The sequence below is a fragment of the Amphiura filiformis genome, chromosome 19 (genome assembly GCF_039555335.1).
Source record: "Amphiura filiformis chromosome 19, Afil_fr2py, whole genome shotgun sequence".
Taxonomy (NCBI): domain Eukaryota; kingdom Metazoa; phylum Echinodermata; class Ophiuroidea; order Amphilepidida; family Amphiuridae; genus Amphiura; species Amphiura filiformis.
Window position 1 is genome coordinate 33,710,391 of NC_092646.1, and position 25,270 is coordinate 33,735,660.

Consider the following 25,270-nt stretch of genomic DNA (forward strand, 5'->3'; position numbering starts at 1 on the left):
TTTGCCTTCTTGGTGAGGCAGGAATGAGGGTGCACGCAGTAATCTGCGATGGGGCTTATGCCAATCAAGATACAGCCCGGAGGCTGGGTGTCAACCTCAATGTTGATAACTTAACTGGTGAATTCCGACATCCCATCGAGACGATCAAGGAGCCTATTTATTTTATGCTTGACACCTGCCACATGCTGAAATTGGCCCGGAACATGTTGGGGACCCTTAAAGCACTCAAATATACGGAAGATGGCCAAGATTTCTTAATTGAATGGAAGTACATCGTACGCCTCTTAGATCTTCAAGAGAAGGATACACTGCATGCATCCAACAAATTGTCAGCTAAACATGTCAGACACTGGCATAAGCATAAAATGAATGTAAAGCTTGCAGCGCAAACTTTCAGCTCAAGTGTTGCAGATGCAATTGATTTTTTATGTGAAGACCTCAACTTGCCAGAATTTCAAGGCAGCCAAGCTACTGTAACATATATTAGAGTAATTGACAAGTTGTTTGATTACCTAAATAGCCGTCATCATGCGCCAAAGGTTTCAAACACCCATTCAACAAGAGCAATTTTGCCGAAAGAAAGACCTGGATGATGTCGCTTATTCCTTACCTGAGGAAAATAACTGACCTGAATGGTACACCAGTAGTATTTGGTCCTAGGAAAACAGCACTTCTGGGCTTCATGATCAACATCAAGTCAACACTATCTGTTGTATCAAGGTTACTCTGGAGAGAAGCGTCACCATTCAAGTATGTTCTTACGTATAAATTCAGTCAAGACCGCATTGAACTATTTTTTAGTACAATTCGTAACCGGGGAGGCAACAACAACAACCCCAATACATTGGACTTTACCATACGAATACGCAAAGTCCTACTTAAAAATTCAATTCAACCCTCAACCCGTGGCAATTGCTTAGCACTTGATGAGATTACATGTAACTCCATCTTTAGCTTCAGTGGAAGCAAGCGTAGAGCAAGCTTGTTCCAGAGAAGCTGGATGTCCAAATGGATGATCTGACGATGCACTGTCTCCATTCATTGGATTCAACCTACTCATCAGTTGCTGACCTTTTCAGAGAGAATTGTTTGTACTACATATCAGGATTTGTCTCCAAGAGAATTTCAACATTAATTGACTGCAGTACGTGTGGTGTAGCATTGTTTCACACCAGCAGCCTACACAATGACCACACATACTGTGTGGGCCCCCGACTTCCACCAGCTGCCAAACTGTGCGCTAGGAAGAACAGAGGTGGATTGGCTTTTCCTTCACTTGGGGTCTTCACGATTGTCAAAGCAGCAGACAAAGCCTTTAGGTAAGAAAACCTACTTGTAAATATCTGTTGCATTATCACAACATGTACAGGGTTTGATTTACTTGGGAGTAACGCCATGTTGGATTTTGAAGTGGCAGACTCAAATCAGTATGTTTACGCGGTTGCATCGCCAGAGAGAAGAAAAAAAGCCCTTCTACATTGTACATGTGTGTATGCAGCCTGCAACAGTGTTCCAAGTCAGTTTTATAATATATGTGTAACTTTGTCTTCAATGTTATCACTTTAATACATCTTAACATTTTGAACATTTCATTTTCATTAATTTTTTTTTATTGGCCGACTGATGAGTTGAATGTCTAGCTGATGACTTGTTTGGCTGACTGATGAGTTGGGAGACTGGCAGCTGGTAATTTGCCAGAAGTTTATACTGATTTAGAACACTGTCCCCTGGAATTAGGTTATTAGCGCATAATATTTGTATCTGCCACTATGAAATTCAACAAGGCGTTACTCTAACTGGAGACGAGACACAATATAGCATAAATTTTTTGTGAAAACATTATCTAGGTAAAGGTAGCATGGTTGAAAAATAGCCATAATCCCAAAACAGCAAAATTGGAACACATGATAAACATAAAATTTCGTGGAGTGTATTGCCTAAATTGTTTAGGCGATATTTTTATGATATTACTCAATTGTTTTTAAACATTGTGTCTCAGGTTATCCAAAAATGGGGAGCATTTTGTTCTGCTACATCAGGTAAATCAAATGCTATGCACGTACTGTAAATCCCCCAAATCTAGTTGTCCGAACCAGTAAAATTAATGCATTTTTACTAGTTTTGTAAGAACTTGTATGCATGTAATTCCTGCAATCAGCCGACAAAACCCTTCACTTTGTAGTACATAAAAATACATTTAACCGAGAATTCATATATTAAACAATTGCCATCTCAACCTTACATATTGTAGAACAAGTGGTCTGTACAAATGTGTGGTAATTAAGGAGCTGTGCAATAATTATGAATCCCCTCGGAAATATGATTGGCTTCCTTTTGCAATCCAAATTTACAAACCTTATATATTGTGATTGCAGCGAGTAAGAAAATTTGCATATTGCAGGACTCATAATTATTGCACAGTCCCTATATAACATTTCATGAAATATATTAAATTCCTATTTTTTTCTTTTGAATAGAAGTTCTGATATGTTTCTCAGGTTCATTTGATCTGAAATGTTCAGATACCGGTACCGTACTCAAAAATGTCACGAAATCGGCAAATGAAAGCAATGTATTTTGTTTTTTTAAAAGCAAATAGGTTCAGCAGAAGTGTTTTTAATACTGTTTTATGAAGACACAAACATCTCTGGAATCGTGAACTCATGCTGGACTTACACGTCTTATATCCTTGCTTCATTTCGATCATCATGATTCAGGACGATGGATTCTTTCCTTGTATTCCAAGTTACATGGATTGTTTCACAAGATGAATACTCTATCAAAAACAAAAGGAAAAAATGATGAGATTAATAGTAAATAATTTTAAAGATTTTGGTATCATATACACTGAAATTGCTATGCTGTTCTATTTGTAATTCCATCATTTATTTATGTATATTTTTAGGATGATTGTGTCTGGAACTGGTGAGCAATTGAAAGTTTCCTCCCATCCCCATGTGAAACTAATTCTGCAGAGTATGGTGCAGCAAGCCTTGGCCTCGAAGCACATGGAATTGTTTCCTGAACTAGAAGGTCACTACTTTGACCATGAACTGGGGTTTGAACTAGATCATATTTCCCAACTTATTAGGAAAGTGGTTTCCTCATTTTTCGAAATTCGGCTCAAGGCGTATGGACACATTTTTACTCAACGAGTAGTGCACAAAGTCAAACCTTCAAGACGACACACGAGCTTAACAAGCTCGTGTTGTTCTTACATCAGTGATAATACAGGTAGGTGCTAGAGTACAATTACGAGATAAAGCAAATAAATAAAATAAATGGAGATTGCAGCATTTATGCAGGCTCCCTCCTCCACTGACTCAAGCTGTTACTTTACAGTGTTTTATATTATAATTGGTGGTGCACAGCCTCGAGCCATTATTTATTGGTGCCACTAAAGCCTAGATGATTGGCTTTGAATTTGATTGGAATACTTTGGATTTGACAACCCTGGATAACCCAAGAAAGCCGATTATGAAGTTTGTTTCCACTGATGACGGTGGTTAATTTTGTTTTCAACGATAGTCGATACTCATATATTAATACACACACATAAAAACATAATCATAAATATATTGCAATCGTAATGGACTAATTAATGTTTACTACTTCTATTCAACAGCCAACCACCCCATCAGCCAGCCGTACAAGTCATCAGTCAGCCGTACAAGTCATCAGCCAGCCATACAAGTCATCAGCCAGTCATCAAGCCACCATATAGCCAATCAACTCATCAGCCAGCCATTCAAGTCATCAGCCAGCTGCCAATCAGCCAACAGTTTGCAACAGCCATACACTCCCCCATGCAACAATTTCCTCTGGAAAAGGTGTGTATAATTTTGTTTTCAACGATCCTCAAATATTAAAACGCATAATCACAAATATATTGCAATCGTAATCAGGGACTGCCTTTTGAGGAGAGCGAGAGCAATCGCTCTCTACTGCTCTACTTAAATCTGATATAGGAGAGTAATTTTTAGCTCTCCTTAGTTGACCATTCTCTCCTTACATTCTATTGTAAATGGTCTAAACAGCTCTCCTTGAAGGCTCCAGAAGAGCTAATTAATGCTCTCCTGCAAATTCCAAAAGACAATCCCTGTCGTAATGGGTTAATTAATGTTTTCTACTTCTATTCAACAGCCAACTACCCCATCAGCCAACCATACAAGTCATCAGTCAGCCAGACAAGTCATCAGCCAGCCATACAAGTCATCAGTCAGCCAGACAAGTCATCAGCCAGCCATACAAGTCATCAGTCAGCCATACAAGTCATCAGCCAGCCATACAAGTCATCAGCCAGTCAACAAGCCACCAGCCAGTCAACAAGCCACCAGTCAACCAATCAACTCATCAGCCAACCATTCATCAGCCAGCCATTCAAGTCATCAGCCAGCTGCCAATCAGCCAACAGTTTGCAACAGCCATACACTCCCCCATGCAACAATTTCCTCTGGAAAAGGTATGTATAATTTTGTTTTCAACGATCCTCAAATATTAAAACGCACACATAAAAAACATAATCACAAATATATTGCAATCGTAATGGGTTAATTAATGTTTTCTACTTCTATTCAACAGCCAACTACCCCATCAGCCAACCATACAAGTCATCAGTCAGCCAGACAAGTCATCAGCCAGACAAGTCATCAGCCAGCCATACAAGTCATCAGCCAGCCATACAAGTCATCAGCCAGCCATACAAGTCATCAGTCAGCCAGACAAGTCATCAGCCAGCCATACAAGTCATCAGTCAGCCATACAAGTCATCAGTCAGCCATACAAGTCATCAGCCAGTCAACAAGCCACCAGCCAGTCAACAAGCCACCAGTCAACCAATCAACTCATCAGCCAACCATTCATCAGCCAGCCATTCAAGTCATCAGTCAGCCAGACAAGTCATCAGCCAGACAAGTCATCAGCCAGCCATACAAGTCATCAGCCAGCCATACAAGTCATCAGTCAGCCAGACAAGTCATCAGCCAGCCATACAAGTCATCAGTCAGCCATACAAGTCATCAGTCAGCCATACAAGTCATCAGCCAGTCAACAAGCCACCAGCCAGTCAACAAGCCACCAGTCAACCAATCAACTCATCAGCCAACCATTCATCAGCCAGCCATTCAAGTCATCAGCCAGCTGCCAATCAGCCAACAGTTTGCAACAGCCATACACTCCCCCATGCAACAGTTTCCTCTGGAAAAGGTATGTATAATTTTGTTTCAATGATCCTCAAATATTAAAATGCACACATAAAAAATATAATCAGGCCCAAGTACAGGTGATTAAAAATGGAAAAAAAAATCACAAATTTATATATTACAATCGTAATAGGCTAAATAATGTTTTCTTCTTCTATTCAACAGCCACCCCATCAGCCAACCACGTCCCCATCAGCCAGCCATACAAGTCATCAGCCAGCCAACTAAGTCATCAACCAATCAACTCTTTAGCCAACCATGCAAGTCATCAGCCAAAAAGTCAAGTCATCAGCCAGCCATATAAATCATCAGTCAGCCATACACGTCATCAGCCAGCCATACAAGTCATCAACCAGCCATACAAGTCATCAGTCAGTCAAGTTGAGTCAACTCATCAGCCACCAAACCAAGCAACAGTCCTATACTCCCCCATGCAACAATTTTCCCTGAAAAAGGTGTGTATAATCCTCAAGTATTTTAAATACACACACATAAAAAACATAATCACAAATATATTGCAATTGCAATGGGCTAATTAATGTTTTCTATTTCTATTCAGCAGCCAACCACTCCATCAGCCATACATACAAGTCACCAGCTAGCCAACTAAGTCATCCACCAACCAATCAACTCATTAGCCAACCATGCAAGTCATCAGCCAATCAGTCAAGTCATCATCCAGCATTCCAGCTGCCAATCAGCCAGCCATACAAGTCATCAGCCAGCCAACAAGCCATCAGTCAGCCATACAAGTCATCAGCCAACCAACCAATTCATCAGTCAGCCAGTCAAGTTGAGTCAACTCATCAGCCATCCATACAAGTCACCAGCTAGCCAACTAAGTCATCCACCAACCAATCAACTCATTAGCCAACCATGCAAGTCATAAGCCAACCAGTCAAGTCATCATCCAGCTGCCAATCAGCCAGTCATATAAGTCATCAGCCAGCCAACGAGCCATCAGCCAGACAACAAGCCATCAGCCAACCAAGCAATTCATCAGCCTACCAACCAATTCATCAGTCAGCCAGTCAAGTCGAGTCAACTCATCAGCCACCAAACCAAGCAACAGTCCTATACTCCCCCATGCAACAATTTCCCCTGAAAAAGGTGTGTATAATCCTCAAGTATTTTTAAGACACACACATAAAAAAACACAATCACAAATATATTGCAATTGTAATGGGCTAATTAATGTTTTCTATTTCTATTCAGCAGCCAACCACTCCATCAGTCAGCCATACAAGTCATCAGCTAGCCAACTAAGTCATCCACCAACCAATCAACTCATTAGCCAACCATGCAAGTCATCAGCCAAGTCATCATCCAGCTGCCAATCAGCCAGTCATATAAGTCATCAGCCAGCCAACGAGCCATCAGCCAGACAACAAGCCATCAGCCAACCAAGCAATTCATCAGCCTACCAACCAATTCATCAGTCAGCCAGTCAAGTCGAGTCAACTCATCAGCCACCAAACCAAGCAACAGTCCTATACTCCCCATGCAACAATTTCCCTGAAAAAGTGTGTATAATCCTCAAGTATTTTTAAGACACACACATAAAAAACACAATCACAAATATATTGCAATTGTAATGGGCTAATTAATGTTTTCTATTTCTATTCAGCAGCCAACCACTCCATCAGTCAGCCATACAAGTCATCAGCTAGCCAACTAAGTCATCCACCAACCAATCAACTCATTAGCCAACCATGCAAGTCATCAGCCAAGTCATCATCCAGCTGCCAATCAGCCAGCTATACAAGTCATCAGCCAGCCATCAAAGCCAAGCAATGTCAGTTTGCCACAGCTGCCCTACACTCCCCCATGCAACAATATCCCCTGGAAAAGGTGTGTATAATTTTGTTTTCAATGATTCTCAAATATTAAAACGCACACATAAAAAACATTATCAGAAATATATATTGCAATCGTAATCGGCTAATTAATGTTTCCTACTTTTCTTTAGCAGCCAACTGCCCCATCAGCCATCCATACAAGTCATCAGCCACCAGTCAATCAGTCAGCCATACAAGTCATCAGCCAGCCAATAAGCCACCAGCCAGTCAGTCATATCATAACTGAGTTGGTCAGTTGTAGTCATACCCTGTATGGGAGGTATACAATAAACAACAATAAAAAAATCATTAAACAAATGTAATGAGTTAAACTTAAGTTTTCTTTGGTTCTGTATTCTGAATACAAATAATAATTAATTTTATTTCCGCCCTAGAAAACCATCAGCTCAATAATGCAGCCAGCAAGCTGGAATTTGGACGGGTGCAGAATCGATGTTGAATTGGTCAACTCGGTGTCCGCTAAGGTAGTGCCCCATGCCCTCGAGGCATATGCATCTGCCTTCATTGTATTACTGGAATATGTCATTCATTTAAGCGGAGGTGCCCTAGTTAATGTTAACTTTGGCCGTTGAATTATTTTTTGATTTTCCACCCGGGTAAGTCTGGTGAAAAATAAGTAAAATAATCAAATATCCAAAGCTTACCTTAAATGGGGCATCTCCGCATTGCCCCAGACAATTTTGGTGCCCGTAAATTTTGAATATCACATGTTGAGGGACAGCTGTATTTATTTGTTTTTTTATGGTCAATTTTTTGTTAAAAATAAAACCCTGTTATGATTGGTTATTATTTTTCTAATACATGTAAGGCATTATGGTGTGATTGCCGGTAGACTTCCTGTAAAAAATATGGTGCTGTATCACATAATTTTCATGATACCAGTACTTACAATGTAACCTTGCAAGTGATTGCGAAATGCGAAATCCACTGAGACACTTGGTTAAGAGAGCTGCCTTGTTTATTGGGTCTTCCACCATTTTTGCTATTTTCTCACCTGTAGCAAAAGGAATAAGGGGTAAAATTAACCCTAACCTAGTGTGTAGTACTAGAAGAAGTTTTATTAATGATAAAAAAGAAAATCTCTGGTATTCGAATGTATCTTGAGTAGTCCGATGAGTAGGACCTTTTTTTTCTAAGTTACCAGACTATACTCATTTCACACTTTGATCACTATCTGACATGGTGCAAGAAAGACAAATCGCGAAAGACCAGTGACCGCGCCGCCCTCGGGAGGTGCGGTTAGTGCATTTTTGTGGTTATCTTTCTTAAGCGATCAGAGTTAGAGTATAGTTATAGTTGGTAACTAAGAAAAACAGGTCCTACTCGTCGGACTAATCTTGAGGGTGGAAGTTACTATATTATGATCCGGGATTATGATCAGCTCGTAATATGTGGGAATTATTCAGTTTTTGATACTGCGCATGTCACTGAAGTCCAAATTACGCTCACGTAAGTTAACAATAGCACCCCAGCTATGTGTACGCCATTCTATATCCATAATGTTATGAGCCTATTACCAGCTGATCAGAGTATGTATGTTTACATTTGTAAGTTAAAGAGGTAATGGTGAATGTATCACCTGTTAAGGGGTACTCCTCGATAAATTTGTGTTTATTTTTGCATTTTTCTCAAAAACTAATAAAACAGTGGTAACAAAAGTTATACTATAGGGGCAAGGAATCCAATTACTACACTGGAATTTCAGTGACCCAAGACAAGCGGTTTGTTATTTACGATAAGAAATAAGGTATACTGCTGTTAAAGATGTACCTCATTTCCTATCATATATACCGAACCGCAGTCACCGCTTGTCTTGAGTCACTGAAATTTCAGTGTAGTAATTGGATTCCATGCCCCAATAATATACATAACTTTTGTTACCAGTGTGAAATTATTTTTTGAGAAAAATGCAAAAATAATCACAAATTTACCACAGGGGTGTTATACCCCCTTAATTTTCTTGATGTATCAAAATCATGAATATTGTAATAAAGGCGGCTAAGGCCCCAGGAGAGAGGACAAACAAAGAGTCTCAATATTGTAATAATTATTGTAAATTATAAATGATGTGTTTATAAATGGCCCATTTCACGGTTAGGCGCCACTTTTTGATTTTCAACATATCTGGCCTGGTGTGTAAAAAATAATGGGGTTACAGAATTGACTGTTGGTGATTTTTCATTGTCTCTGTATGGCCTACCTCCACTAGCTTAATCAGCCTGTCTGCTTTTATCTTTCAGGGCGCACAGGGGTAAGAAGTGGTCAAAAACCACATTTTACTAGCAACCTGAAACAGACATTTATTTTCCAATGCTGCCACTTTTAACTATGTTGAGCCTACCAGCTGCTTTTGTTGTTTTTATGTAGTGAACAAGTTGCACTATACAGCCATACATGAACAAAGTAGTAGTTGTCAGTTAAACTAGCATGAGAACCATTTAAATTTCTGAATTCGGATGTGACATTTTCCGTTCACATCTATGTACCTTATTCAATGTGGAATAGATCAACTAATAATTTACATGAATGGCAAACTAGTGTGTTTTAGTAAAGTTCAGAGTCTTGTTACTATTTGTTGAACAAATTACACTTGTTGCTCTTAATATGTAGATACAGCGATATTTTGAATTTTTGCCAACAAATTCCGTTCACAGTTTTGTCACATCCGATTAATTTTCCAAATAGTATAATTTATTAACAAATAAGTGGCAGAATTTTTTCTCCTTGACTTTTAAAAATCTCCTGCTACAAGCTATCTAATGACACCATTTAATGAAAACTCCTTCATCAACTTAGCTTACAGATGTCATTTCAAAGTTTCTGTTCACATGTGTCACATCCATGGTACCTGTCACATCCAAAATAGTTTCTTCAAAGAACTAAGACAGGAATGGGACTAGGATGCCAGTTTGAAGTTATTTCATTACAGGTTTGTGGGGATCAAAAGGCACAACAAATCTTTAATTCAGTATGCCTTCTTTAATTGTGACAGGGGACTCAAAAAGCTTCAATTTCCGTTCACATGTCACATCCTCAAAATTAGTAGTTTTTAGGTCAAAATACTTAAACAACATGATATTTGACTTTCTAAAATAGGTTTATTATTTCATACATGTCACATATGATTATTTCATGGCTTTGTTGATTGTCTTTAGGGGACAGTTTTGTATACAATTTACAGAAGCGGATGTGACATTTTCAATTGTGAACGGAATATTTCAGTATTATAAACATTTTGCTTGTCAAAAATATAAAGGGTCAGGAAAAACATTTTAGCATTGCTCAATTCAATAGAATCTCACAAAATATATGTGTTGGAAGTGCTTAAAGCTTATATTTTTGACAAGCAAACTGTTTGTAATAATGAAATATTCTGTTCACAATTGAAAATGTCACATCCGCTTCTATAAATTGTAAACAATGTTTTAAAATGAACACTAACACAGGTTGATATGTTTCAGTATATCCCATTTAATTTACTGGGGTGTGAAAACTTCGTTGAAGCATTATTTTCTGAAATATACTCTGCTTTACAGTGTGTGGTTTCCGTTCACATTGACATCAGTCACATCCAAAATTGAACAAACATCAGAATCTTGAATTTGACCTGTGTTTTCAAACTGGCTGATATTATTTGTGAACATTACCCATATTATGACCTTCAAAGCTGTGGAATATCAGAGTCATTCCTTGATTATTAAAATTGTTGAGTAAACCTTTTCATGTCAATTTCCTTTTTACCACAAAAATTACATTTAAGTGGCCATAAATTTGTCATTACACAAACAAAAGTTGCCCAAATTTGGTCAGAAGAGAGCCTATGACACACTTGTTTATTTTAAATATCTATTATATATGTATTGGATAGTCAAAGTATAAATATTCACTTCTCAATATTTATCCAATTTGTTAAAAAATTACATAACATGAGATAATAAATCATAATTTTCTTCAAGAAGTAGAGAGATTTAAGCTGGGAAATGATATTTTTATGAAAATCTGGTCTAATTTGGAAAAGAAAACCCCCATTAAATGAAATTTAATCCATTTTGAAAATTTCGAGTTTTTTTCATTAAAAGTGGCGCCTAACCGTGAAATGGGCCAAATGATAAACAATGTGGGGGTCCAGAGGTTGGGGAGCATAAGCATAGTTACGTCATGAGAATTGTTCATTTGACCCTTAAAAAAATCATTTGACCCCTAAGTTTTTTATTTTAAGTCAGTTAAGGGGTCATCTGTGACCCCTAGTTTTAACCTGCCAGCGCTACCCCTGTCCAAGCGTGTGTCCACTGTCCACACAGACCGACCACTCTAGGATGTGCGCTACTACGCACTTTTGAAGCTGCAAAATCCAGAGTTGTTGATATGGTTTTAGAATGATGGGGCCTTGAGGGGCGGTACTCGGTACCGGTTTTATTTTGCCAAAACGCAAATGCTGAACGTGGTTACTAATTATAGATTAATAACTGCGCATTAGTTATTTGGAGGGCATTGTGAAAAATCTAAACATTTTGCCTTTGGAACCGAGGAATATCCAGAGGGGCACAGCCCAAGGGATATTCTGAGGTCCAAAGGAAAATGTTTATATTTTTTCACAATGCCTGACATATAACTGATGCAAAGTTATTAAGCGAATTCATAACCGTCATTTTTAACTAATCACTCAACCAAATCTCAAGATTTCATTCTCCGAAATTTGTTGAAATAAATAATTTTTATCATTACCGTATTCATTCCAATAAGCGCCCATGCCCCAATAAGCGCCCACCCAGGGTATTTTCAATTTACTAAAGGGTAACATCAATGTTGAAGTGACGGATAGACGTTGATACAGTGAAATAGCTGGAGGACTAGAAGTCCTGTGTAAACTTCCAATACATTTTTTTACATCAGAAAAGCTACTAGAACATCTCAGGACCCATTTATAACATACATAAGTCATAAATTTGTCTCCAATAACCCGAAAAATTAGGTAAACCAGGTAAAAATAAGCGCCCACCCAAAATGATTTGTTAAGCGCCCTAGGCGCTTATTAGAATGAATTTCGCCCTTCAAACAGTCGAACAGGCTAAAAAGAACTTACCAATCTGCACTGCGCAATCACGCCATGTGCAAATATCAAGCAATTTGATTGGGACGCACATGTGGCGTAATACGGGAGGTTAGGCCAAGGAGGGGGAAAGTCGATTTTGAGTTTCCGTCAGCCGCCCTCACTTCATTTTCGGACCCTCACTTGAATTCATTATTGCGATTTTCCACAAAAATACCGATAAAAACTGGTTATATTTGCAAAAAAATTATGAATATCCCTTTATTTTTGTGGAAAAATCAAACTTAAGACATGCATTTTGCTGTCAACCTTGCAGACTCTTTTTAATATACTTTTGAATCTCATTTGGGCTAAACATCCATCATCAAGTGAGTGAGCGACAAATAACAACACATTTTACATGCATGTTGGTCATAATGAAAGGCAGAAAAATAATGAATGATTCTTATTCAATGGGTGCGTCTTGTAAAGAATTCACATACCGTATTTAGTCAAATAAACGCCCCCGGGGGCGTTACATTTTCCCAAGGGGGGGGGGCATTTATTAGAGGTCATTTTTAGCACGACAATTCCTGTTAAAATCATTAGGTAAGCTTAAAAGTCACACTAAAATGACGAACTATGAACTTTTGACACTGACTTATGGTTCACTTCTGGGTTTCTGATGCAGATTTTCGCCATTTATTGCTGCTATTACCGACCATGTGAGCAACTTGGTAAGCTTACTACACAAGATAGCATGGAAATATCGAATTTTTGAAACATCTTGGTTGAAAAAAGTGGTGGGGCGTTTATTTGAGGGGGGGCGTTTATTTGAGGGGGGGCGACTATTTGACGAAATACGGTAATTTGATTGGTTTTCTGGTGTATAATATCTCACAAATTTAGTTGATAGTGATATTAGTCAGGCCAGCGCCGCCACACAACGGCAATGACACACTTGTTGCTCCTCAATGATCGCGCGATAATGCATTCGCGTAATACATGCGCGAGAACTAAGAACACGATTCGGCGGCTTAGATGTTCGTGATGGTTTCGTTCATTTAAAACAACAGGGATGTCTTCACAAAAGAAACTTTATTTTTTTCTGAAAAAAGGCAGTTTTTCTCGCAAAAATTACATTAAAACTGAATAAGAATGCGCCGGCATCCACTACTCAAAATATTGGCCAGCCCATCCATTATGACACGATATTGGATAGGCAAAAGACAAAATCCTATCTTTTATTCTCTAAATAATGAAAAAGTTACCTCACTTGTTTTCAGAAATTATGTGACGGAAACTCAAAATTGACTGTTAGGGGCCTTATGAATATTCAACAGTGGACCTTTGCGCCGTCAGTGTGAATATTTAGGGGTTGTGCAATAATTATGAGCCCTCCTCTCGGACCGCCAAGGCGCCAAAAATTCTTTGCCCTCCCCCTTGTGCCAGATTTTTGGCATCCCAATTTGCAAACTTTAGATGGTCTGATGCATGTTGCGGGGGCTGCGAGCAGGAAAATGTGCATATTTTTAAGCGTTCCGTACTGTTTTCTTAAGCCTCTTTAGAGCGTTTTATTAAAAAGGCCCCTCATGAATGTGTGCCAAAAATTGCTTGCCCCCCCCCCTTCTCGGCTTGCCAAAAATTTCTTGCCCTCCCCCAGGGCTCATAATTATTAACTGAATGTTATGCATCGAAAAAAATTGCGACAGCACTGGCCGCCGTATTTTGATTGCGCGCTATCATCATATTTGCACAGAATATGCCTCGGGATATTCCTCGGTTCCCAAGGCAAAATGTTTAGGCCCTAGATTTTTCACAATGGTCAATGCCCGCCAAAAAACCGATAGCATGTGCAGTTATTAACCTCTACATGTAAGTAGTAGTAAATTGCCTTCATGCCTTTACAAGTACAAGTGCAGTTGTGGTGTTTAATAACATGACATTGCCATGAATTGCGAAAGTACTTTATCGTCAAAGCATGAAAGGCATGAATTATCCCCGGAAATTATCATTCATGATCTAGACATAGGTTTATGCGTATCACTTGTTGGGAGTGAAATTGTACAAATATGTTGATGCGTCTATTAATGCACGAACCCCGAAGGGGGAGTGTATAAAGATATTAGAACAGGGCTGTCAACTTTTAGGAAACAGTGTTTGGCGTGAGACAGAGGCGTACCGGGATTTGCCGGGGGGATTTGCAGACTCCAATGCTCATTTTGTACCATGATTATTTGAGCCACGGCGTTCGAGAATGTGAAAGGGGGAGGACCAACAAATTATTCATGACGATGCATGAGATTTTACTCATTTTCCAGCTTTTTGCGTGAGATTTACTACGTAGGCATGAGATTATACTACCTTGGCGTGAGACCGTGACCCAATGCGTGAGACTCACGGCCAATGCGTGAGAGTTGACAGCCCTGTATTTAGAATATGAAGTCAAGACCATGTGGTATGTGACATGCATGAATCATGATCATGATAAGAAGTTGCATTTGTTGTCATGTTTGTCCTGGACTAGGCCGGGGCCTAGGGCTAGCCTAGCCCGCTGTGTCAGTCTGGCTTTTTCGAGTCCCATTCAAGCTTCTAGAATCAGAATCTACATCCAAAAATGCATCGTAATTAATAAACGATGATTAAATTTTAAGCTTCAATCATCTGTTCATGTTGAAAATGTTTACAACTTACCGTACAATCACAAATCATGTCATGGCATGTGTTAGTCAACTGCTCTGCTACTTTATGAAGCCTGGATTGGAAGTAAATTCTGTTCAGACACCGCATATGGTCAACAGCATTGTTTCTCAGCCTTTCAAACAGCTTGCTAACCCGAAAATTGATTCTTTTTAGAATACATGAGCATCATAATTAATTTTAAAAGCGTGACGATTCATGATGAAAACATGTGCGACGATGGCGCGATGGTGGCACGTGTGTTGTTGTTTGGGGTTGCCAGCTCGCGCGGCCGGCCAAAAGGTCGCCTGAATCAGTGTTGCTGCTCATTTGCATCTCTACTCACTTGGTACATTTCGCCTTCAGTCGTCGTTGCTGTATCGCTATACGGCAACGGGACGAATGAACTTGATTTAGGAGCGTGCTTGCCTTTTTTATTCAGCAATTTTTTGATAAAACAATGGTATACAGTAAAGCTGAATATGCTAAAACATGTTATTTATTTAATATGGTTAATCCATACATGCTAGAGTAAATTCAGTTTCCATTTTAGTTGTATTTGATGCTAATTTTGTTAGGTCCCTTCATTTCATAATGGCTTATTCAGTGTGTGATTGTCAATGAAACGGCAACGTACCAGCTCGAGCTCAGCGATCTATGTTTTTCTACGTCATTGCCACATACTCACAACAAGTATGCATTTCTCAATGGGCTAACTTTTTAGCCTGATTACAAGTCTGTCCTTTTTAAGCAACAATTTCTCATTCAATTAAAGCATCAAAATAAATTGCATTTTTTTTTTTTTTTTAATATTTTTTTTTTTATGAAACAATATGGACTTTTCATAGTCCGTTTCGAAAAAAAATCCTCTTGATGAGAAATCTACATCCGCTTTCTTTTATTACTACACCAAGTCCTTCCAATGATTGAAATTATTATTATTACATAAATGTATTATATTTAAAACAAAATTACAATTCACATTCCATCATGTACCTGGAAGAATGTCAAAATTGAGAATATACTGAAAATAGAAATAAAAACACAATTTCAGCTATCATTCAAGTTAAAGAACTTCATTTTTGTGAAATAATTAGTGAGCTGTTTAGAACACAAAAGTCAATCAATAAAATCAAATGAAATTTGAGCACAAAATAGCATCTCCTGCAAAAAGTGCTCTCTCTTTCTCTCTCTCTCTCTGCCCTCCCTCTCCATCTTCCTGTCATTTGTCTTGCCCAGGATTCGCACCCGTAGCAGTTAAGTTGAGAAGACTGATGCACAAAGGAAACGTACATTGAGGTTGATTAATAAACCACGACTATTCCAGATCTGAAACCATCATCCAGCATTATATAAAATAGAGAAATATTACAATAAGCAGAGAAGATGAGAAAAAAAATAGTATACCTTTTAAAGCTCTAAACCTTTAAGTGCTATGAAACTTCTAACTCTATCTAAAGTTTTAATTAAATCTATTCCAAATTTATTTGGAGTAGGCCTAGGCCCCCTAACACGTATTTTATTTTTACAGGCATTATTTTGTTATCATTTGAGAGGCTCACATGACTCCACACATGAAGGTAGGCCTAGTAGAGAAGGAGTGAGCTCGCGTTAAGCTCATTACGTAAATCCTATTATAAACACAATAGGTTTCACTTCCCAAGTACCTATTATATTGATTGGTAAGGCGCAAATGCAAATAAGGTTACGTGGCAGGTGTGGTTTCGATCAATAATTCCCTCATGTTAAAGGGTTCTTTTCAATATGAATTTTACCATAGATGAACTCCTGGATGGGGCAGCTTTAATTAGCATGAGGCCGCATTGATATGTAAATAGCGTATTGTTATTTAAATTTGCGCCCAGACGTATTGAGGGCGACAGTCATGTTATCCAGACGGAGAATGGCTGCATATGCCGGGCATGTCAATTTGCTGAGTGAAGGCTGATAATCACCTTTCTGTATAGGTAATAAGCTAGTATATTTCGTGTACCAGTTGGTTATAACAAAAATTAGTATCATATTAAATATATTAAATGTATAAACTTTGAAATTTACATGAATTTGAACAGCAGAGCTTCGAAATCTAGCTAAGTCCGGTGATGTGAAATTCTGCTGCGTGACCCCCTCTGCGTGGTAGAATTATATTCATAAAACATTGAATTTAACAGATATCATGGGCAGCCAACCACGATTTATCAGCATTTAAAATATATGTTAATTAACAAAGATAAATAATAAAGAGTACAAATGGCAATTAACTAGTAAACAATCCTGAAATCTTAAAATGTTGCCACGTGATTTCCCGACCACATGATATGTCAACATAATAATATGACCACTATTCAGATTTACCGTAAATATTTGGAGTATTGTTGCCTTTGTTGTACGGCTTGCACATACACTGTGCATTTCTTTACCTCCGTATAAAATCAATAATTCATGCTGGGAGCCAAGTAACATTCTGTCTGCTCAGTGCATATTGGTATTTTATTCTACTTGAGAGCATAATAGAAATACATAAGACGAATAGGGCGCCATGATGGAAGGTCAGGTCGGGTATCAAAGGTTATTATAACTTAAATACTACTTGTATTTCACATCTTGCCTCTGTCACATATTTCCTTCATATTATTGACAGCAAGTCCTAATTTTGACTTTGCTATTGCAAAATGTCATTTCATATTAAATTAGTAGACTTTCTTTGAAAAAACATATCACTGGTGCCTGATGGGAATACCCGTCCGCCATTTCATTAAACTGGAGAGGGCGCAACACTAAATCACTCCGCATTTTATGTAACAACGAAATTCGGCTAATATAGTCCATAGTGAATATGAGATTGTAGCGACCATATCTACCGACATGTTTACTTTAAATCACTCAATATTGGCTCATATGAATTCGACAAGTGTCTTTAATGATAACATGCAGAAAAAAACTGGACAATTGATCTCAAAAGCAATTCTCTGTGGCGGATTAAGAAAAAACACCATTTTGAAATGTGAGTGGTGAGTTTAGTATATTTTTAGCTATTTTTTTTTGCACCGCAAAATAGCGAAAAAAGTCAATGGTCATCGATATATGTCGACAAAAGTTTTGGAATCTAGAGAAACAGAGCTTTAATTTGATACCAAATTTATTTTGCCAAGTATTGCAGGGACGCCAGGAATGGCGCTTGAAGTAGGCCGAATTCACACGTTATCCTATGGGACGCTGAATTAGTGCTGCGCCCCCTGGATCGTTTTCGCCTGGTTTGTGCCCAGATGTATTGGGGCGCGCTATACTCTCATTGAACAGGCAAAGTTCGCAAAACTAACAACGTTGTTATTTGCCAAACTCAATTAACATGATCCAAGGGGTCGAACATGAATTATTCATAACGAGCTATAACGGATCGATAACTGGCCTCACTTTCTAGCAGACTTGTAACGAGTCATGACTCGAGACTCGACTTTTCAAAAATGAAATGACTCGACTCGGATTTGCAAATTTTCCCCATAGAGATTGTACAGTGACTCGAGTCATTTGACTCGACTCGACTCGAGATATTGCAAGAAATGACTCGACTCGACCATGAAATGATGTGACTCGTTACAACTCTGCTTTCTAGCTAGTAAACCAGCTGAATTTTTCATAGATTTTGCGTTGCTAATAGAACAACCGTGAATTTAGTGTCACCCCTTGATTTTACCTCATTGCACTTCATTATAATGAAGCGGGCCAAATGACAACATGGCACCACAATTTACCGTACGCAAGCGCACGTTTCTGTCGACGAATTATCCCGAGGAATTATCATGAAAGTAAGAGTCCCACACTGAAGTTCAGCGTCTTTTTCGTCTCCAATTTGCCACAGCTAATCGGTTTCCATGTAAGGGAGAAGTATACAAGAATGTGAACAAGTTCAATGTGCACGGGGCACTAAGGAACAGACAGCCGGAAGCTTCAGGCAGACCACGAACTGCTAGATCACATTACAGTGTTGTAGTCGAGTCCTCGTCATCCGAGTCCGAGTCCGAGTCCTTGGTGTCCGAGTCCAAGTCCGAGTCCGAGTCCCTGCCAATTTCTGATGTCCGAGTCCGAGTCCGAGTCCGAGTCCTCAATGTTCGAGTCCGAGTCCGAGTCCGAGTCCTTATGTATCAAATTCAAGCCCCGGGGTTTTCACCAATACTTTATCAACATGTCAACGTATAGCCTATACTTAACCAGAATTTCAGTTCTATATTATTTTCTTGTAAATACATAATTTGCTAGTCCCACCTAGCATACCTAGTATTGTTTTGGGGCTGTGCAATAATTATGCTGAGCCCGGGGAGGGTTGAAATTGCCAAAAATGCTTATCCCTTCTCGGCCTGCCAAAAATCGTCCCCCCTCCCGACCTGCCAAAAATCTTTGCACCCCTTTGCACATGCCATTTTTGGGGGATCCCAATTTACAAACCTTAAAAGGTTTAGATAATTATGTTTCGAGCGCAGCGAGCAGGGAAATCTGTATTATGTAAGCGTTTCTGTACTGTTTTATAAGCCTTTTTAGAGCATTTAATTTGAAAGGTGCCCCATATGTGCTTGTTCCCCCAGTGCCAAAAATTGCTTCCACCCTACCTTTCGATCGGTCAAAAAATGTTACCCTTAGGTAGCATACCTTGGAAACAGAGTATAATCACAGACTCACAGTAACTTATTAGGCGTGTGTTTTAGAGAGGCAAAAGATGCAGTCAGAGGTCCTTTTTCAGGCTCCCGGCAGTCCCTTAACACATTTGCATCATGCTCTAGTTCATTGAGCCTAACACTCTGAAAATTGTAGGTCTGAGCTCAAATTTGGAAATATTTTGAATTTGTTAGCTCCAAAGCCTATAATTTGGCCCAACTTTAGTTCACAGACCTCCACATAAATGTTGAAATTTCCGTTCATCAAGCCCCTATTTTGCCCCCAAATCAGTTCTTATAGTTCCCATACTGCAGTTACTGTTTTTGACTGATACGGCGTCCACCGAGCTCTGCGCTCTTTCCCATTGACGCGTGACCTTTACAAATAGCCCTACGTTAACAGTATGGGGATATGACTAGTTAACGTCGCTGTGTGAAAAATAACCGGCCAATATTAAAAGTACTCTTCTAAAGTTCTAGAAAATATAGTTTTTAACATGTCCTAAATTTTTAGCTAATTTAGATGTTTGGAAATATTCGTACTTTGGTGTTTTAGTTAATGTTATAGGTAATAGTACATTGCCTAGTTAACGTCGCTGTGTGAAAAATAACCGGCCAATATTAAAAGTACTCTTCTAAAATTCTAGACAATATAGTTTTGTAACATGTCCTAAATTTTTAGCTAATTTAGGTGTTTGGAGAGGGTCGTACTTTTGTGTTTTAGGAAGGACATGTAAACGACAGATAACACCAAAAATATGAAGAAATTATTTCCAAACCGTGTTAAGTCAAAAATCATTATGTTGCTCATTTTCAAGAATGCTGGTTTACAAAAAGCACGCCATTGTCTAATTTCGTGAACAAAGCCACACATAACATTGTTTCCTTTCGTTTCCTTTATAATCGGTTACCCAACTGAAGCTATGAATACCAGCTTTATTGCGATATCGCACATGAAAACAGTCACTTGTGCACAACCAGAGAAGATCCGATTTAATCAGTTGAGCTGTTTCAATGAGTGTTATCTTGGTTTAATAGCTTTTAATGGGGTTAAGTCCTGCAAAGGTCGAGATGAATTCTACTGTAGACATGACTGCATCATGCCAAAGTTTGGCGCCGCACACCCCTACCAAAATTTAACTTGAGTGCCCCAGAGTATTATTATTATTCATGTACATTCTAGACTTGCGTCTAACAAAGCAGTCATGTCAAAACAAACGAATATGATTAAAATTCATTTAACCAATTAAAGATAACTGAAAGCAATCTTACTTTTTGATTGTAGGCCTACTTTTATTTACAAACTGAATTTATTTGCATGTAAAACTACTTAAATTAATCATGTGATGTGATCATTGATCAAGCATAAGAAGTTTACAATGAACGAAAATAAAAGACCTATTAAGACCCTATTTTGCCGGACTCGAGGAGGACTCGAAGCCGAGTCCCCGAGTCCTTGGGGTCCGAGTCCGAGTCCGAGTCCAAGTCCTTAGCTTCCGAGTCCAAGTCCGAGTCCGAGTCCTCCAACAGTCCGAGTCCGAGTCCCGAGTCCTCCAACACTGGATCACAAGTGAACATTGCTATAGAGTTAGACATGCGTTACAGCAAGACCCAAAGATCAGCTCAAGACGCAATCCTTTACCCAACATTCTCCAATCAAGCTTCTGCCGGATCGTTCGTAACTACTTGAATTGGTATCCCTACAAACTACAGTACCGTCATGGACTTCATCCTGTTTGTTGAATATTAATTAAAAGCAAAAGTTGTCATTTCAACAATAAATCCTGTTAGCACTTTGTTGATTCGTCGAGATTGAAATGTATGAAAATCAATCAGCCGTGTGCAGCTAGCTACAAAAATGGGTGGTTGTATTCAAATAGGTATAACTTTGGTTTGCTGTAAGCAATTGCAACAATTCTTTTTTATTTAGACGTGTAGAGTTTGTCCTTACAGATCTCTAGTTACAGCCTCTCAAACATGAGTTTACCTCTTTTTGATTCAGCCTGTAACTGACCACTGGACTGGTCACGTAGCAACGCAATGTAGCAAAGTTGCAAAAAGTAAGTTCCAGTATTACTAGATTTATACCAAAACTCAATTATACTAGTACTTAATTCTATTTCGGACGATGATCATGGTCCGGTGTTCTGTATTAACCTTTTCCCAGCTCTCCAATATAATATGGAATCTATCGTAATTTTCTATAATAAGTTTATAATATCACTTAGAATAGAACATTCTTCTTTATTTACTTATTCATTCTTTATTTTATTATTCATTCATGTCTGTCCACTAAGAACTAATATAATAAAGTAAGGAACAAACCTGCAAGTGACTCAGTTTGTATTCATATATAAGCTAATATACTTCCACAGTCTATTCATTTGCTTGCGCGGTAACATAATTATTGCAATTTTACAGACATTTTATTTTATCTGCAAGCATGATTTTGTGATAAAATTTGCAATGAAGCTGTATATTTATGAATGATTGGTGTCATTTTTGGTTCCAGTGGTCTACAACATTGATGTAATTTGGTATGACCTTGCCATTTCATTCCTTGTCTTTATGAAACCAGAGCCTGATCAGATCGGTCTTTAATGGGCTGTTCCGTTTAAAATCCACAGTAAAAGCCTGGATCAAGCAATGCTCCTAGTAGAACATTTATGTGGACAAAGTGAATATGGGGCGGGGCCAAAAATCAACACATTGGGGAGCGATCGTTATTTATGGCAGGGGGAATGGGTAAATTTAGGGGAACACGAAATTTTTTGTGGTCTTGAGGGGGGAACCTGAAATTTTTAGTTGAACCAGGAGGGGGATTGTTAAATTTTAAATGGAGAAAATTGGGAAAACAAGGGGAACGCGAAAATTTTGAGCGGGCGCGAGGGGAACGCGAAATTTTTTGTCGATATTTTTGCCAAAACACCCATTACCCCCCCTGCCGTAAATAACGATCGGTCCCTATAATGGTATGTCCGAGATAGAATTTTATTTTATCAGTCAAAAACAAGTAAATTAACTGGTCACCATACGCTCGAACACCAACTTCATTAAGTATCTCCTTTGGGTGGATGACATATACAATAAACCTCACATAGGGCCTACTTAACACTTTCACATACTTTACATTTTATTCCAAATGAGGGTAAACTTTTGTGTTTAACGTGCCAATTTTCAATTTATCACGATTTTAGCCATTTTCTTTCTTTTTTTACTGATGAACCATGAAATGGTATGAGCATATGTGAGTGTATCTTACTTCCTTCCTTCCTTACAGACTGACTAACCTTTTAGTCTGAAATGGGCCTATTTCGAAATGCCACGAAGGTATGATCCCTCCGAGTGGTGTCAAAAATGAAAGAGAAAAAAGTTAAAAATATATTGAAAATATTTTCCCACCCGGGGTGGCACTCATGATAATCACCGGGTCAAAATTCATGTGGGTCCTTTTCGTATCTCAAAATGCAAGGTAGGTATGTACCCCCGAGTGGTGTCAAATGAATGAGAACAAAGTAACTTTTAGAATAGAGGCCGTCAGCGTGACGTCATATGCCGCCATCTTGTGGGTACACGCTGCGATGGTCGTTCGATCTCCATGCGTGAACAGCAAAATCACCGTGGTGATGCGTGATAACAGCTGCGTGGCAAGCTGCGCCCTGCGCGTAGTGTCCGACGCAGAATCACGCGTATATCATTTGTACCCACAAGATGGCGAAAGGCTGACGGCCTCTATATAATAAAATTAATTTCCCCACACTCCTCATAAGACCTGGGTCAAATGAAAGAAGATTAAATTCCCTCCTAAAATTACTAAATCACGCTCTTACAAAAATTTCAATCAAATTAATTTTATAAATTCACTCAAAACTCAACACTGGGATAAAGTCAGATGTTAATTCTGCTTGGCCAGTTTGGTCTAACATGCTCAACGATGTGTGCAATAAACATGCTCCTATTTAATAGAGAAAAGAAGATTAAAGGCCATCTCCCTGAATGGGTAACTGGTGACTTCCTTAGACTTTCTAAAGATAAAGAGTAAAGCTTGCAAAACTAATGACCCACTTGACTGGGATAAAGCAAAGGCTCTTCGAAATAAGGTCAATAATTTTAGGATAAGCTTAAAGAGAAAATAACAATTAGATTGAACAGAACCTAAATAATTCTAAGAAGTTGTGGAAAACCATTAGAAAAGTAATTCCCAGTAAAAATAAGAGTACAGTTGTTAATATTAAGGTTGATGATAAACTTACCAATAATAACATTGATACTGCTATAATGAATTTAACAACTATTTTACTACAATTGGTGCTGATCTAGCTCAAAAAAATTGATTCTCATCAAGACATTGGTGATAATTTGTGTAGTAATGAAAATGTTTTGAATTCCTTTGATATTAAGGGCCATTCTAACTTCATTTTTCATTCAATTTCTGCTGAGTATGTCTATGATGAACTTTGTAAATTATCCAATAATAAATCACCAGGTCTTGATGATATTGAATGTTAAATTGCTAAAAATAGCTGCCCCTATTATTTGTAATTCACTTGCCTATATATGCAATCTTTCGTTATCAACCTCTGTTTTTCCATCAGAATGGAAAAATGCCAAAGTTGTTCCTATTTTTAAATCGGGCAGCAAATGTAATGTTGAAAACTATCGTCCTATTTCTGTTTTGAGTGTTGTTTCTAAAATTATTGAGCGTGCAGTTCATGATCAAGTATACTCTTATTTGTCTGTAAATAATTATCTTAGTCAATCTCAATCTGGTTTTCGTTCTTAATACTCAACTGCTACCACTGTAATTGATGTTCAGGACTATATTCTTAAGAGCATGGATGAAGGAAAAGTCACTGGTGCCATTTTTCTTGACCTCAAGAAAACTTTTGACACAGTAAATCATGAGCTTCTTGTTAACAAACTCAGGAAATATGGCATCAGTGGCATTGAACTCAACTGGTTTAAGTCTTATCTCAATAACAGAATGCAGTCTGTAAAAATTGGTTGTTCTATTTCAGATTTAAGGCCTATTAATATTGGAATTCCTCAAGGGTCTATAATAGGCCCTTTGTTATTCATATTATTTGTTAACGATCTTCCTGTTAGTGTTACATGTAAAACAGTTATGTATGCTGATGATACCTCCCTGCTTGTTAATTCGTCTGATCCTTTAAGTCTTCAAAATAGTCTGAATCAAAACCTCTGTAGTATAGCTAAATGGTTTAGAGAAAACAAAGTTACTCTTAATCTAAGCAAAACTAAGTTGATGCTCTTTGGTACACCCCAAACCCTTATTAAATTCAATAATATTTCTTTGAAATGTGATGGTGAAGACATTGAGAAAGTTGATCATTTCAAATACCTTGGTCTTATTTTTGACAGTAACATGACTTGGTCTCACCATGTTGATTTAATTGCTTCTAATGTTTCTAAAAGATGTGGTGTAATTCGTCGTGTTAAATATTACCTTTCAAATCACATTCTGAAAAAACTTGCTGAATCTCTTGTTATGCCGCACTTTAGTTACTGTAGCCATGTTTGGTCTAATTGCTCTCTAACACTTTCCAGTAGGTTGCAAGTTCTTATGAACAATCTTGCAAGAATCACCCTTTCCGCTGACATAAGAACTCCTATTGATACATTGACAGTAACATGACTTGGTCTCACCATGTTGATTTAATTGCTTCTAATGTTTCTAAAAGATGTGGTGTAATTCGTCGTGTTAAATATTACCTTTCAAATCACATTCTGAAAAAACTTGCTGAATCTCTTGTTATGCCGCACTTTAGTTACTGTAGCCATGTTTGGTCTAATTGCTCTCTAACACTTTCCAGTAGGTTGCAAGTTCTTATG

At 38.3% G+C, this 25,270-nt stretch overlaps 1 protein-coding gene and 1 long non-coding RNA gene across 2 annotated transcripts; one reads left to right on the top strand and one right to left on the bottom strand.

Moving 5' to 3' along the window:
- Window positions 1–1,312: 1,312 nt before the first annotated feature.
- LOC140141206 (uncharacterized) lies at window positions 1,313–15,034 on the bottom strand. The gene is made up of 4 exons (XR_011857376.1): window positions 14,784–15,034; window positions 7,950–8,054; window positions 7,161–7,308; window positions 1,313–2,776 (listed from the first exon to the last, which is right to left on the bottom strand). It is a non-coding gene; the product is annotated as an uncharacterized lncRNA (long non-coding RNA).
- On the top strand, window positions 3,409–6,563 carry LOC140141617 (uncharacterized). Its single transcript, XM_072163529.1, has 7 exons — window positions 3,409–3,482; window positions 3,626–3,830; window positions 4,144–4,462; window positions 4,582–5,205; window positions 5,367–5,656; window positions 5,761–6,311; window positions 6,420–6,563. Exons 1-6 carry the CDS (start codon window positions 3,409–3,411, stop codon window positions 5,809–5,811), a joined length of 1,563 nt encoding a protein of 520 aa, XP_072019630.1. The 3' UTR covers window positions 5,812–6,311; window positions 6,420–6,563.
- Window positions 15,035–25,270: the final 10,236 nt, after the last annotated feature.